The sequence below is a fragment of the Anas acuta genome, chromosome 1 (assembly GCF_963932015.1).
Source record: "Anas acuta chromosome 1, bAnaAcu1.1, whole genome shotgun sequence".
In the NCBI taxonomy this organism is placed as follows: domain Eukaryota; kingdom Metazoa; phylum Chordata; class Aves; order Anseriformes; family Anatidae; genus Anas; species Anas acuta.
The window spans coordinates 133,709,138-133,724,371 of NC_088979.1; the positions used below are offsets into that span (position 1 = coordinate 133,709,138).

Below are 15,234 nucleotides of genomic sequence, written 5' to 3' on the forward strand. Positions count from 1 at the left end.
GAACTTGCACCAGAACAAAAAACATTGTTCTCAGGAAATTGTTGGCTGAATGGAAAGCCTTGCTTGAAATTCAGAGGAAAGATGGGCACATCCTGAATGACTGTGCCTGGAAGACAACTTAGGAAAACAGTCTTGACATATAAACACCTGAAGAGAACAGGAAAACCACCACCTGCATGTAATTTCTTCTAAATGGCACTCCTGTTTCTCCAGGATTATGGTTGCCTAACAGGGCACCTAATTATATTGTAAGAGGAAAGGTAATGCTAAAAATTTTCTTATTGGCAATAATTTTGTGTCACTAATACATTTTATGCAAGTATGGGGTGACCCTTCAACTTCATTACAGAAGGCTTGCTTGTCTGTTTTAAACATTGTATTACTTGGATTATTGGTGCAATGATAGCTGTCTGGGATGCTGTCATGCGGGAGATAATTACAGGAATTATTCAGATAAAATATTATAAAGTCTGTGAGAAGCCTATTTTCTTAGCTGAGCATGCACTTGAAAGGCTCTAAACATGGTAAAAACTGGCGTATAAAATTGCTTTGGGGATGAATGATATAACTGTGCAGTTGACTTTATTTTAATGTAGCATGCCAAATCTGAAAACCTTTGTTCAGTTAGGGATGTTGGATGACTGCTAGTTTGTACACGGGCAAGTATATGGTACCCAGTTTTAACCCAGAGGAAAAACATAATGACTGTACTGTGTTGGTGCTCGTTAAGTGAGGCCTGAGAGAGGTTACTGGTGTTTGACAGCCTTCTATCTTGAGCTGACCATTTCCCAGACATGTTGAGTACATTTCTGTGCCACTGTGTTGAGAAAGATTTTTGTGCTTATTCAGATGATTGTTTAACGCATCTATATTAATGACATTTGGGATTGAGTTCAGTAAGAACTGAATAGCTGTTACTTGATTAATAGGAGTGAGCTCTTTGAGGTTAATAAAGCAATGACCATGAATTTTCCACAGAAAGATATTTTTCTCCCCTTTGTGACAAGCAGCTTGGTAAATTTAAAAAAGAAAAAAAAAAAAAAAAGGAAAAAAAGCATTTGAATTACTCCACATGTTTAAATGTCTAAATGTCAGTCATTCCATCTGAATTGCAAATATTTTAGTCAAAGAAAACCCTGAGCCTGCTCTTGAATTCATTCAATAAATAGACCTCTTTCAGATTGAGAGAATTACAGTGTAAATCCACTAACCCATGCTCCCTTCTGTGCTCAAGTTTAGTAGCAAAGCTGCAGTACACCTCTGCCATGTTAAAGTTCTCTTTCTAGAAGATACTCTGAATTTGCCCTAGCAAAATGAAGGGATATAAGAAATAAAACGACATTAAAGCTATTCAAATAAATGACCTGAGTATGTTTTATAAAGCAGCTATGTTATGTATCCATTTACATTTAATACACTGAATTGCTCTCACTGGGTATATGAATAATTAACTTAGATTTACTATAGTCCATCTAGAGGCAGTTGTTAAAACAGCTGCATGGAGCTGAGTGTACATATTTTTTCCCTGTTCCTGTTCTGAATTGGTTTTGGGTTGGGGTGGAGAACTAGTAAAGGACTGCGTGCAAGGCAAGGGCTGTGAAAAGCTGATATTTTCAAATAGAAGCTGTCAAAGAGGATGTGTTTGTTTCACTGAACTTAACAGTTTATGAAAGCTGTTTTGGTGGAAATTTTAGACACTAAGAATATGTACTCACAGTAATGTTATGTTAGAACAAAAGAAGTTAGAAATTTAATTAGACTTGAGAAAAATATTGACTTGACCATCTGGCTAGACTGTATTTATTAGATTATGATTTAAATCAATGGTATGTAGAAATACACCTTTGAATAGGAAGTGATTGTCAGTGTTCATTTATTTTTTTAAAGCCAGCTGTGTGAGTAGTATGCTGATTATTTAGATCATTTCAAAGAACTGTTTGCTTATTCCACTAATAATTCTATAAAGCTTAGTGAATTTGATTAACAAGTTGTCTTCTGATTCTAGAGTTACTTTGTTAGAGCTGATAATGTCAAAAGTGAGTGAGAAGAACTCAGTTACCAGTGAAGAAACGAATGTGTTCATGAGAATTGCTGACTTCCTTGCAAGCTGTTTCCGAGATAAATGTGAAACTGTACTCAAGTTAACATCTGCAGCAGATGCAGAAGATGAGGTATGACTAATTAAAGCAAACAAGTAAACAAACACAGAATTGGAATCTGAAGCAGGTGAATCTTCATTGCCACTAGTACCTAAAATTACGGTTACTTCTTAACCACATTCACATTTTCTTTATATTAGAAAAGCAATGGTAAGGTTCACAAGAGAATATGTAAGACAGCAACCTAATTTTGCTTTTGAGGATGCTCAAGGATTTGTTATTTTGAGATAGAGACAAATCTACCACAATGTTAAAGGTCTCAAAATTTTACAAATGTTCCAGTTGTCACATGCTTGGATATTTTAGTATCATTATTTATTTACTGGGGATCACTTCTATAGTTCTAGTCTGTCAATTATATTTGTATTATATAAAATAATATATAATGATATATATATACACATATATATATATATATCATTATATATATATATAATTATTTATATAAATATAAAAAAATAAAAAATTTATTTATATATATTTATATAAATATAAATTATATAAAATATAAATATATGAATAACTATCTGTATATATAAATAATATGTATATTTATACATAGATATTCAATATATTTATATTATAAGTAATATAAATATATTACATATATATATGTGTGTTTATTTACATATATGTAAATATATATGTAAATATGTATTATGTATTATATGTAAATAAGTATTTATATATTTTATATTATTTTTATGTATAATACTCTCTATATATAGTCTGTCACATTTTATTCAAAGATGTATCAGAACTTAAAACATTTATTTCATAGGTGGAAAGCAGCATCTTTTTTTTTTCTTCCTTAAAATTGGGGTAAAAATTAGGTAAATTCTGTTTAGCAGTACTAAAATGAGTAAATATTAGGGCTTTTTTGTTTGTTTGTTTTTGTTAAATAACTGGTGGTCCTTTAATATTTAATTCATCAGTAATTTCCCAAATATTATTTTTGACAATGCATTTGGCTGCTTTTTCAGCAGGTGATTTCCAAGAACATCAAGTTCTGATCATGGAAAGCTGTTTGTGTGATTGGCTCAATACAGGGAAGCTGTCTGAAATGTGTGGTGATTCTTCATGGAAGTGAGGGCTTTAGTTATGGACTCTTCCCTGTTTCCCAATGATCTGGAGCATTTTGGTGGGCCTTGCATGCTTCTAACAAGGTGATACTCCTGGGGTCAGGTTGGGTCCACAGCATCAAGTTGTAGAGCTTGCAGGGTTCTTAGTGGCAGACAGCTGTCTCCTGAGCACGCAGACACTTGCCCCAACTCCAGTCCAGTTGGAAGAAATCTAGTATTGCTTCAGACTTAAGGAACTGGTTAGGATATCTATATCTGCTGAGGATAGCCACATTGAATTCCCTGTGCAAGCTAAATAAGAAGACTTTTATAGGTCACAAATGGCTTGTGGGCTGCATTTTGGGAGCGTCTGATGCAGAGCTGCATTCTGGATGGCCTTGTTTTATTTCTTTTTGAAGTATCCAAGAGTTGCTAGCTACTTGCCACACCATATAGTACAGTAAGGAGGTTTAGGTTATCTAAGGGTAGAAAGATCTTTTCAGATAATGTGGTGTCCTGTTATTCCCTGTACTTTCAACAAGCTGCTTGAAGACCTAGCAGTGTATTTGGGAGCACAGAAAACAACTGACATTGTAACTTGCAGTGACCTTATTTATGTTATGCTAAGTCATTGTATTCTGAGCAGGTAGTGCCAGTAATATTGGTCTCAGTTCTTGATGCCTTTCACATAGTTTTAAATCTTTTCAGCTCAACTGAGAACAAGTTGGTTTTTTTTAAGACAACTAGCCAGAAAACTCAAAGCCTGAGAAACCAAATACATTTCAGTCAAGCATATGCTTAGTTGAACACCAATCCTTGCCAATTAATTATGCTTTGTTTCAGAAGTATAATTAATGTCTTTTCTTAGTAATTCAAAAAATACGTTTAAAAAAGAAGTTACAACTGGCTTTTGTCTTGACAGATGAACACTGGCATGCTGACATTGCTACCATGCATGTAGTCGGAAGCATATTATCATTAAAGGAAATTAATCTGGAATAGTTTAATTTGCAGAAACTCTTATCAACAGCTGTCATAACTGTAATTTATGATAAAAGTGAAACATATTTATCTTTCTATGCTTTTACATAATCATGTTAGTGCTGTGCTTCCTAATTTTTTCCTAGTTTAAGTAGGTGCAAGATTCTTACATGTGTGTTGAGAAGTGTTATGAAGAGATACCAAAAAACACCTTAGGAGGAGATGATAGCTGGGTATGAAAGAAAAAGAACACAGGAATCTTTCCTTATGTGTCTAAGGAGGACAACTTCCACTTGTCCCACTCTCCCTGAAACTTAGCTGACTGCATAGTCTAAGTAAGAGGAAATATACTGAGACAATCTTTCTTTATTCTTTTTTTTCCTTTTTAATCCTACGTGGTTGCTTTCCAAGAATTCTGTGGTTTCAGTTCTTGGAAAAAAACTTTTGTTTGTGCCTAGTAGAAGGAGGTCTCTGTCCAACTTGAAGGTGCTAGGACAGCAGTATTGACAATATTACTGTATAACTTTCCCTGCTTGACACTGACTTTTTATCCTTCTCTCATGTAAACATGACATATAAGTTGAGCACCACTATTTGGTGGGTAATGTGGGTCGTTTAATGACCACAAAGTAAGTCATAAAGAGTTGAATAAAGGGAGATAAATGTCAAGAATAACTTTTAAGAAGTGTGTGTTATTTGTATATTGTTTATGTTTATTTATTTATGACACATGCTTGCTGTGGGAAAAGAAAAAAACAAATTTATTAAAACTTTCATACTAAAAGTGATGAAAAATTGCACCGATTTCTCTTTGACTAGGTAAATATTGTAGATTTTGCCTAAGAGTTAACTTAAAAAGAAAAAAATTGTGCATGTAGGGTTTGTCATTAAAAATGCTTTAGGCAACATCTGTGATGTTAAACTAAACTCTGCCTGGATTTCACTTTGTCCCTAAAGCCAAGTGCTTTAGTCAGGCAATGTCTGTACTAGTAAGCTGTCTTGTCCTCCAAAACTAAGAGAACACATTTGAAAACTGTTTTATGGGAGTAGCCCTTGACCTGGCCCGACTCCCCAAATGTCATCTCGGTGTCCAATCCAGTTTAATTTGTTATATGTAGACTCTGCTTTTTTTTTTTTTTCTCCCCTAAGGAGCCTCAGGTCTAGTAGCTTCCATCTTAAACCAATGAAAAGCTAATCATATGCTTCTGCAGTGCTTAAACCAATGTTTAAAATAGCTTTTCCATTATAAGCCTGACTTCAACATCAGTTTGGTTTCACTAACTTTCAACTACACTTGTAAAATAAAACCCTTCCCTGGATTTTGAGTTATTTCATCTCTTTTTAAGAAACCCTTTTCTGGGTCTCTCTCAAAATATGTTTATTTAAAAACTTGTCAATCGTTTCCTTACTCTTCAGATTATATCCAAATGAAGATGTCTGTCAGACTTCAAAATACTTTGTGTTTTGTTTTTTTTTTTTCAATAGTATCTTGTTGCTAAGCTTGATAAGAAAGCATCCTACTTTGTTGACTTTCTTTTCTGCAGGAATAGAGGAAAAAGAAACCTGAGGGAAAAATAACCACAGAGATTTGTGGGGTGGGGAAAAAAGGAAAAGCCACACCTTAGTCATAATGTCAGCTGCTACAGAGCTTGTTTTATGTAAATGAGCAGTGGGGCACACATAGGCAGTAAGGGCTGTTGATTTATAGTTGCCTATTGATATTAGTTTGCATTATAGCTCTGAAGCGCAACTCTGCCCAGAGGGGTTGTGGAGTTTCCCTCTTCGGAGATGCTGAAAAGCCATCTGGACATGGTCCTGGGCAACCTGTGTTAGGTGGCCTTGCTTGAGTTAGGGGGCGTTGGACCAGATGACCTTTAGAGGTTCCTTCCAACCTAAACCAACTTGTGGTTCTGTGATAACTTTTTGTTGCTCAAAGACAGGTATTAAGCATATGAACTGAACGAGTCTTTTGGTTGAGCTGCTGTCTTGTTACAATGCAAAATGAGATGAAAAATGCAAATATTGGCTTACTTTTTCTGAAATACAGTTGGGGTATTCAGTGTTTATGCTAGTACAGTGACCAATTTATTCAAAGACTGTTTTGCTGCTGTTAAAAGCAATTTATTGAATAACTTAGGGCAAGATGGATTGTACATGTGTGTGAGGAAGAAAGTAGAAATACGGTTTTAGCATCTGGACTATACAGCCATTTGGTGTCGTTCAAAGACTGTTGGAAGGGGCAAAGAATGAATACAATCTTCGTCCTTAATCACTAAACAATGGTGCCAATTATATAAATTATACTATATTGTTTATTTGGATTCAAAGTATTATACTACTGATATGTAAATGTATTTTTATCCTGGATATGAAGAAAAAAAGACACCCAGGAATAGTTAATGAAACCTATGTCTGAACCTTTTTAGCGCTACTTCTAGTTTACGTACCATACCTTCCATAGAATTATCTTGCAGTCATGATGTGGTGTTTGAGTAATATGCGGTGTTCAAAATTTATGCTGTTCACTCCTAAGGTAGTTTCTGTAAGTGCTGGATTGTCATTCTAAGCACGCATCAACTCAAGCTGTGAGAAAAAATAGTTCTCTGCTTGAATAAATAATACGCAAATAAAATTGTCTCTCCTCATACCTAACCAAAATGCTGCATCTATGATTCCAGTCCTATTTACCCAAGAATAATGTAAATTCTCACAGCCAAAGTTCATTTGACCACAGAACTTCACAGAATTCCTGCGGATAACAAATTAGTGTCTTGCAGGCAGTGTTTGTGTCTTTAAAGTGGGATGGTCCTACTGAATAAACTTAAAGAAAACATTTATACAGAAATAATTTTCTCAGCTAGTAATTTTCTGCTTTTGGAAGATACCGTGTTTTTGTTTAAAAAATAAAAAAAAAATAAAATAAAAAATCCCATATTGCTCCATTTTTTTTTTCCCCGTGATTTTTCAGAGCATGCTTAGCACTTAATAGAAAAAGGAATTACTGCAATGTAATACATTATTGTAGAAAGACACCCTTATTTTAGACAAATCTATTCTTGACAGTTGAGAAGACCTGCAAAGAAACTGAGGTGCTGAGAATTCCTGTCCTCTAGTAGACTGTCGTATTTTTATGTTCTTATGTGATCCCTCATAAAACATTTTCAGAAATGTAGTTTTCATCTATAGGAAGCCCTGGTTACAGTTCGACTTCTTGATGTTCTTTGTGAAATGACATCAAACAATGGCCAACTAGAGCATCTACAGGCTTTGCCTGGTTTACTTGAAACAGCAATAGGTAAGTGAAAGCTGCAGAGTTAATTAGCTGTTGCCTGGCTTCAAATCGTGTTGCTCAGTAAATGAAAACATGTTTTTCACAACTGGTGGTAATTATGAATCTGACCTTTTAATAAAATAAATAAATAGCAGATTGAATTAATCTACATTTTCAAATATTTGATTTGTTCTTGGAATTTTTTTGCTGCTCTACTTGCTCTGTTGACAGCTATTACCCAACAGAGCCTTTATTCAACTCTCAGCAATACACTATTTATACAGTAAGAGTTGTGCAAAAGGACAACTGCTTCTTATGTTCTTCCACTGACTGAATGCATGTGGAAGAAGTTTCTCAAGAAGAAGAAAAAGGACTTTTCCATGGCTGTTCCGTTCTGTTTCCCAAATTCCTAAAATTAACTACAGTTTGAAAGTTCTTAGTCAAATTTTGTGACTTTGAAAGTTTAGTTTAAAAAAAGCTTTCTTTTGCCAAGAAACAACAAACTTAAGGTTTGTACACAAATAAAAGGAAGCCAGGATGGACCACAAAGACCCTATATACTCACATTTTGTGAGGAAAGGGGATGTGCATATGTATATGTCAGTATATTTATGTATACTGACTTGTGCCTTTCTAAATTGTAGCATTTTCTGAGGTTGATATATGGTACCATTTTCTGAATAACTAGTAAAAATTTGATGGATATTAAGAGAAATGTTAAATATTTTGCCTTAAAAATGGCTGAAACAGATACTAATTATGAATATTTTGGGATAGTCTGAGTGTCCTTGCTGTATATTAAAAAAAAAAAAAAAAAAAGGCCAGAAAAACAACAGCAACACATCTCTATTTGATGACAGGTGTATAGCTTTGCCACTTACATTAAGATGACTGAAGTAATGTATATTTTATGTGTGTGTGTTTTGAGGAAATGCAATATTGTGTATTGTATGCTTGTATGTGTCTTTCTATGCAAAATAATTTCAAGGAGTTGTGGATCAGTAAGTTTAGCAACCAGTTTAGGCCAGTCTTGCTGTTCTTCCACTTTTTCTTGCACTGTAGATGTGTTTCTCATTGCATTTTATCTGGACTATAATAAAACTTGATGAGTTTTATTGGATTTGTCGTGTTCATTCTTAAATCTTTTCTTCTGCTCCTCCCCCTTAAGGGAAGGTCAGAAGGTTTGGGAATACCGCAGAATTCCTTATTCGTGTGTGGGAAAATAGCAAGATCATAGGGAAAAAAAAGCATGCAAAGTGAGCGTGATGAGAAGTATGCAAAATAATGCTGATTTTTCTAAATTTAAAAAAAGCAAGTAAATTTCCATGAAAGAAGATTGAGTTATCAGCTACTTTCCAATGACATTATTTAGGGGCTACTACTCTTTGATTGCTTCGTTCTTTCCAAGGGTCAGGAGATTTTGGTTTTCCTAGTTCAAAAATTAGAACAAATATAAGTGACAACTCTCATATGGGAGGCCACTAGGCCCTATTACAGCTTTATATTTAAAAATACCAAAGACTTAGTTAACTCCAGATCAGCACAGAGATTCATTCACAAATGGCTGACCTAGAAGAAAAAAAAAAATCCTCTGAGGACTTAGAAAGTTTCTTCTAATTTAAGTCCAGGAAATCTAGTGTACATTCTGCTATGGATATTGTCACATTTGGAGAAGAAAGAACATAGGGTTTAATTACTAAATTGATCAGTGATATAACCTGGTTTTGCTACATTTTTATTGTTCCAATGAAGTTGCCTGAAGCATCAATTTGTCGTTCAGTTGCCTGAGGGACAGTGGCACATTGGGCCACCTGTCAGTATTGCAGGTTGCTTTAAAGGAAAAGTACTTCTTAATTTTTAAATATTGGTACACCCTTTAGTGAATTCACTTCTCAGATGTATGAATTCTCAGATGTTCATATTTCAATTTTTCTTCATGGTCTGGTCTTTGTAGAATGTTGTTTTCACAGATTATAAAATGTACTATATGAGTTTCCCTTCTTCCTCTGACCATCTCAGGAAAAAAAATAAAATCCTAGTTGCTCTACATACATATAAATCACTATTTCCCAGTTGACACAATTATGACGGTCAGTGTTTTATCATGATGCATCAAGATGCTAAATGCAAATCCTTTCTCATCCTACAGAACTGGAACAGGCTGGAGAAGAAAGAAAAATGTAATTCTATAAGTTTTGTTGATGTGAGTGTGTTTGAACTAAAACAAGTTTTTCTAGAAAATGTCTTTTTTAAACTAAGAAGCAGATTGCATTTATGATGCCACAATTATCAACAGCCCACAAGTTGTGACTGTGCAAATAAAGATGGTTGACATAAAGATGTGTAACATATGTAAGTGTGTGAAAAGGATTACAGAATACCTTCTGACCTTGGGGATGGCCTTGTATGGTATATACTGACAGAAATTAAGAAATAGAAATTAAGGAAACTTGTGAAATCCTTTTGATATATTCCTAAATATATGAAATTATGTTGACTTCCTTGAAAGAAACAATTAAGAAATGGTAGTAAAGTTCTTTGCAAAGTAATACTAGTTTTCATTTGGTAATGAAATAAGATGTTCTTGTTTTCTGTAGATACCCTGAGATTAACTCATCTTGCTGGGAAACAGGCTGTAAATATTTTCACTGCTACACATGCAATGACAGGGCAAGAGGAAATTTCACATCCAGCTGTGGGTTTTAAATCTCATCTCATTCGTTTGATTGGAAATTTGTGTTACAAAAGTAAGGAAAACCAAGACAAGGTAAGTTTATGCTTTTTTTCTCACAAAACCCTCACATGTGAACAGATGCCTACATTAACCCATGACTTTAATTACTGATTAAAATATATTGTTGTTCTATAAATAGAGGTTAAAACTGGGTTTATAAAAGAGGTGATTTTTTTTGGAGTGTACTTGAAGTACTGTCATAGGTATGTTAACTTTTTAATAGCGGTATAATGTGTGCCTGTCTACACTTTGCATCAGTCCTGTAGACTGCAAGTCAGTGCCTGATTTCTTAATCGTTTTCATATTTGCATGTTGTTTAAAATGTCTGAGACTAAACTTCAACATCACTTTGAAGGAAAATAGGTGGCAATTATTGCACAAACTTAATTTTAATCTTTAAATTAGTCCCTGTTGATTTTTTATTTCCCTTTAATTTTTCATGCCCTTTAAAAAATGTAGGTCTGCTTCCTTCAAATCACTTTGATCCCTTTATCTTTGGAATTTCTTTATGGAAAATCGGTTTTGTTTTCCGGTGAGGAAAAAAAGGGGAACAGCAGAATGTTTTTAACTATGAAACTTTCCTCCAAGATTTTGTAGACTAACTTAAGTGCTCAGATGAACCATAAGACAACATTTATAATTACTGCATTTCCTGCTGAAATTAAGAAAATCAAACAGGTTGCAGTGTACAGGGAAATATGTAGACAGTTGTTTTATTATTTTATTAATTTGAATCAAAATTTTCACCTGCTCTCGAAGCAGTTTTTACGGTAAAAGATGAAAAGCATACAAGAGTGTATCAAAGAATGAGTAGAGAAGATAATGGAGTACCTTTACTTCCCTCTTATGGTGCTTAAATGAGGCCCATGTCAGCAAGTACTAAAAATACAATAACTAATACTAGTTACTGTGCAGGAAATTGCATATGATGAGATACTGAGTCTAATTCTGTGTTACCACGGAGTTATCAAGATAGTGAGTACTGAAAAATCAATCTGCTAGAAGCTTGTTTCATAAATATATTCTTTGTGATTTCTTCATTTTACAAAGATGATACTTTCTTTTGTACTGATGTGATCAAATCTGTTTTCAACTGCTGCAGTGTCTACCAAGGTAGATATTTATAATCAGCAGTAGGGCGTTTTCATAGTGTATGACAGACAGCTCCAGTTTAGTCTTTTTATTTTTTCCTAGAGGATGGAAAGATGGAAAATCTGATAAATGCTAGCCTGTTCCATGTTCCACATGTGGTAATAATACAGGCATATGGATGAGAAATATGGTAATGATGATCCCTTTTCCCATTCGTGTTTCCATATAGAATGAAGAATTTGAATACTTCTGAAAAATTATTAATCCTGTTATATGCTCTTCTTTAGCTCTCTGTCTGACCCCTTATGATGTAATAGGTATTTAAGTAAATTAAATGTGGTTTTGTGGAATACCTTATGATATTGGGGGTGGGAGGTGGAGCTTGGTTTCATTTTGAAAGTGTTGATTCTACTACTTATGTTCATTTTTGCTGGCATTTTCAAAGGCCCCTGGAGCGATTAGGCGTGCAGACAGTGATTTCAGTGGAAGCTGGATATTAACTTGTCTTAAATTGCTTGCAAATATTATTGCTTTATGCTGTCATGAAAATTACTTAGATTCTTCTGTGTGATATCGTGGAATGCTATCATGGAATGTTATTTGAGTGTTGTTGAAACTTTAGAAATGCCAACAGTATGATAACACATGTATACCTTCAGTATATCTCATGCATTTTAAATTTCTTATAATAAATGCACTTGTCATTTTTAAGGCAGTGTCCATACATAAACACATGCTTGTGAAGATGAGGCAAATAGCCCCCATCTCATTGCAGAACTAAGAAAACTGCAGTTTTGAGACATGAATGAATATTTCAAAGTGATGCATTTGTCATACCTAGAACTGAACGGAAATAAGTTGGTTACCGAGTTCCTAAGTCTCTCTTCAGACTCCCTCTTCAGAATAATATCTCACAGTGTAGGTCTTATTTTTATATACAGTACTGCATCTACAGAGCAAAAATAAGATAAAATGCAAGGTAGGTTGTGTTTTATATAACAAACCAAGTATCTTATCAATGTATGAGCCAGCAGTGTGCTCAGGTGGCCAAGAAGGCCAACGGCATCCTGGCTTGTATCAGAAACACTGTGACCAGCAGGGCTAGGGAGGTGATCGTCCCCCTGTACTCGGCTCTGGTGAGGCCGCACCTCGAGTACTGTGTTCAGTTTTGGGCCCCTCGCTACAAGAAGGACATCGAGGTGCTTGAGCGGGTCCAAAGAAGGGCGACGAAGCTGGTGAGGGGCCTGGAGAGCAAGTCCTATGAGGAGCGGCTGAAGGAGCTGGGCTTGTTCAGCCTAGAGAAGAGGAGGCTCAGGGGTGACCTTATTGCTCTGTATAAGTACATTAAAGGAGGCTGTAGCGAGGTGGGGGTTGGCCTGTTCTCCCATGTGCCTGGTGACAGGACGAGGGGGAATGGGCTAAAGTTACGCCAGGGGAGTTTTAGGTTAGATGTTAGGAAGAATTTCTTTACTGAAAGGGTTGTGAGGCATTGGAACGGGCTGCCCAGGGAGGTGGTGGAGTCACCATCCCTGGAAGTCTTCAAAAGACGTTTAGATGTAGAGCTTAGGGATATGGTTTAGTGGGGACTGTTAGTGTTAGGTCAGAGGTTGGACTCGATGATCTTGAGGTCTCTTCCAACCTAGAAAATTCTGTGATTCTGTGATTCTGTGGCTGAGACCTCGGGCTATAACGTTGTCTGTTGCTTTTGCATGACTTACTGTGGCACAAGATGGGAAGTGACTTCCCCTTCAGTCAGTTTTGCTGTTTGCCTGGCATGAGACGATGACATGTGTCTTATGAAAACCTGTTAATATCCTAACTCTCTTTAATGAGCTGAGGCTTTCACGCTTGTTTTCTCTAATATTTCTCTGTAACTTTCAGTCCCCGTAGACCTCTTTTCCTAGTAACAATAATAAAGCATTAATACATGCAGTAATCACACGCCTAATAATAAAAGCACTAATATAATAGGAGCTATATGCATTTTAAACAGTGTAACCTTAGTGATCCATGCATGACATCGGCCTGCCTAACTTGTTCTGAAAAAATAAGTAGCTCCCGATGACTCTGGGCTCAAATGGTGGGTTGGACTAAGCCGTCTGAGTGGACAGAGTTGCATTACTGTTTCTGGGGCATCTTTAAGAGCCAAGTGATAACCTGCATGTTGTCCAGGAAGTGGGTCTTGAGCCAGCCTACAACTCATGCAGTCTGTGTCCTGAAGCATGACAGTGCAGTTGTACTGCATGGAGAAGTAGTTACAGTTCTGTTGCTTTAAAACAGAGAGTGCCAGTAGTGGGGGGTTAATTACTCTGCAAATGCTTCTTCTCTGTCTCCATCTGTTGTCTCCACCTGCTGTAAGAACAGTAGTTGCAGGGTCTTAGTGTTCTGTTCTGGCAGTGGTGAAAAATCTTGTAATACTGTGGAACAGCAAAATTCCTTACCGGTGCTTTATTACTTGTTCATTTTGTTTTTAAAAGTTCTTTGTTTTTATAATGCATTCTTTATCTTCTACTCTGTTAGAATTAGGAATGCATTCCGTACAACTTTCTTCCTCATAGTTTTACTTACGCTATTGTGACAAGTTCTGAAGATATAAGGGAGTGGACAGAAATTCAAGCTATAAACTGAGATGCAGTTATTAAAATTGGTCTTGCCAAGCTTACTGCCCACTTCCATGTTTTGTTAGGCTGGATGGATTGATATTTGTAATAAAAGTGTTTGATAACATGTTCAGTTTGGACTGATAGAAGTTGGGTACATGCTGGCAGCAGTACATTCTGGCATCTCTAACATGCCTTACAGAAAAAAGGATTGTCATTGCATGGTTTTTACTGAGTGCTGTCATAATTAAGAATAAGCAACCAGTAATACCTGAGGTAACTCTTCATAAGGTAGGATTATTTCCTTTGTTTCTTTTACTGAACAGTCCTGAATTGCAGATGTATTTCCAGGAAGAGGAGAGAAGAACAAATAAAATGGTTGTATGCAAGATACCAATTGTTGAGCTAATTGGATGTTGAACTTGCAAAAATCCTCCACTGGGTGTGCAGTTCTGTGCTTTCTGTTCTTCGCTGTAGGAGGAAAAGCTGTCCAGTTATTGTCATACATGTGGGTGTGGTGGTTTTTACTTGGGTGGGCAGCCGAGCTCCACCACAACCGCTCTCTCACTCTCCCTCCTCAAAGAGGAACGGGGAGAAAATACGATGAAAAGGGCTCAAGGGTTGAGATAAGGACAGGAAGATCATGCAGTAATTATTGTAACGGGCAAAACAGACTCAGCATAGGGAGATAGTAAGATTTATTGCTCATTACTAACAAGCTAGAGAAGTGAAAAACAAAGGAAAGAAACTAAAAGCACCTTCCTCCCCATCCACCCTCTGGGAGTTATGGTTAGTCTATAGTGCTTCTTCTCTGCCGCTCCTTCTTGGTCTCTCTCGTCCCCTGTGCTGTGAGGTCCCTCCCACAGGATGCAGTCCTTGCTGAACTGATCAGGTGCAGGCTGCCCACAGGCAGCAGCTCTTCAAGAACTGCTCCAGATATGTGTCCGTACCATGGGGTCCATCCCTCAGGAGCAAACTGCTCCAACCTGGATCCCCCACAGGGGGGATCCTGGCTCCTGCCAGGTCACCTGCTCCTGAATGGTCTCCTCTCAGGCCTGGAATCTGCTCCTGCGGGGGCTCTCCATGGGCTGCAGCCTCCTCCAGGCAACATCCACCTGCTCCACTGGAGGCTCCTCCACAGGCTACAGCATGGAACCCTGCTCCACCGTGGTACTCCATGGGCCGCAGGGGGACAGCCTGCTCCACCATGGTCCACACCACAGGCCGCAGGGGACTTCTGCTCTGGCGCCTGGAGCACCTCTCCCCCTTCTTATTCACCGACTTTGGTGCCTGCAAGGCTGTTCCTCACTCCTCTCACTCTCCCAGCTGCTGTGTA

At 36.7% G+C, this 15,234-nt stretch overlaps 1 protein-coding gene across 7 annotated transcripts in view; it reads left to right on the top strand.

Annotated features, from left to right (window-relative positions):
* ATXN10 (ataxin 10) overlaps nucleotides 1–15,234 on the top strand; it is a 108,966-nt gene that overhangs the window by 50,345 nt on the left and 43,387 nt on the right. For 6 of the 7 annotated variants that reach the window (XM_068657924.1, XM_068657944.1, XM_068657915.1 and 3 more), the window contains 3 exons: nucleotides 2,006–2,171; nucleotides 7,388–7,496; nucleotides 10,070–10,239. In XM_068657924.1, the coding sequence (XP_068514025.1) occupies nucleotides 2,006–2,171; nucleotides 7,388–7,496; nucleotides 10,070–10,239 (445 nt within the window). Of the gene's footprint in view, nucleotides 1–2,005; nucleotides 2,172–7,387; nucleotides 7,497–10,069; nucleotides 10,240–11,400; nucleotides 11,489–15,234 lie in introns of all 7 variants that reach the window. The other variant, XR_011089369.1, reaches the window with a different exon arrangement.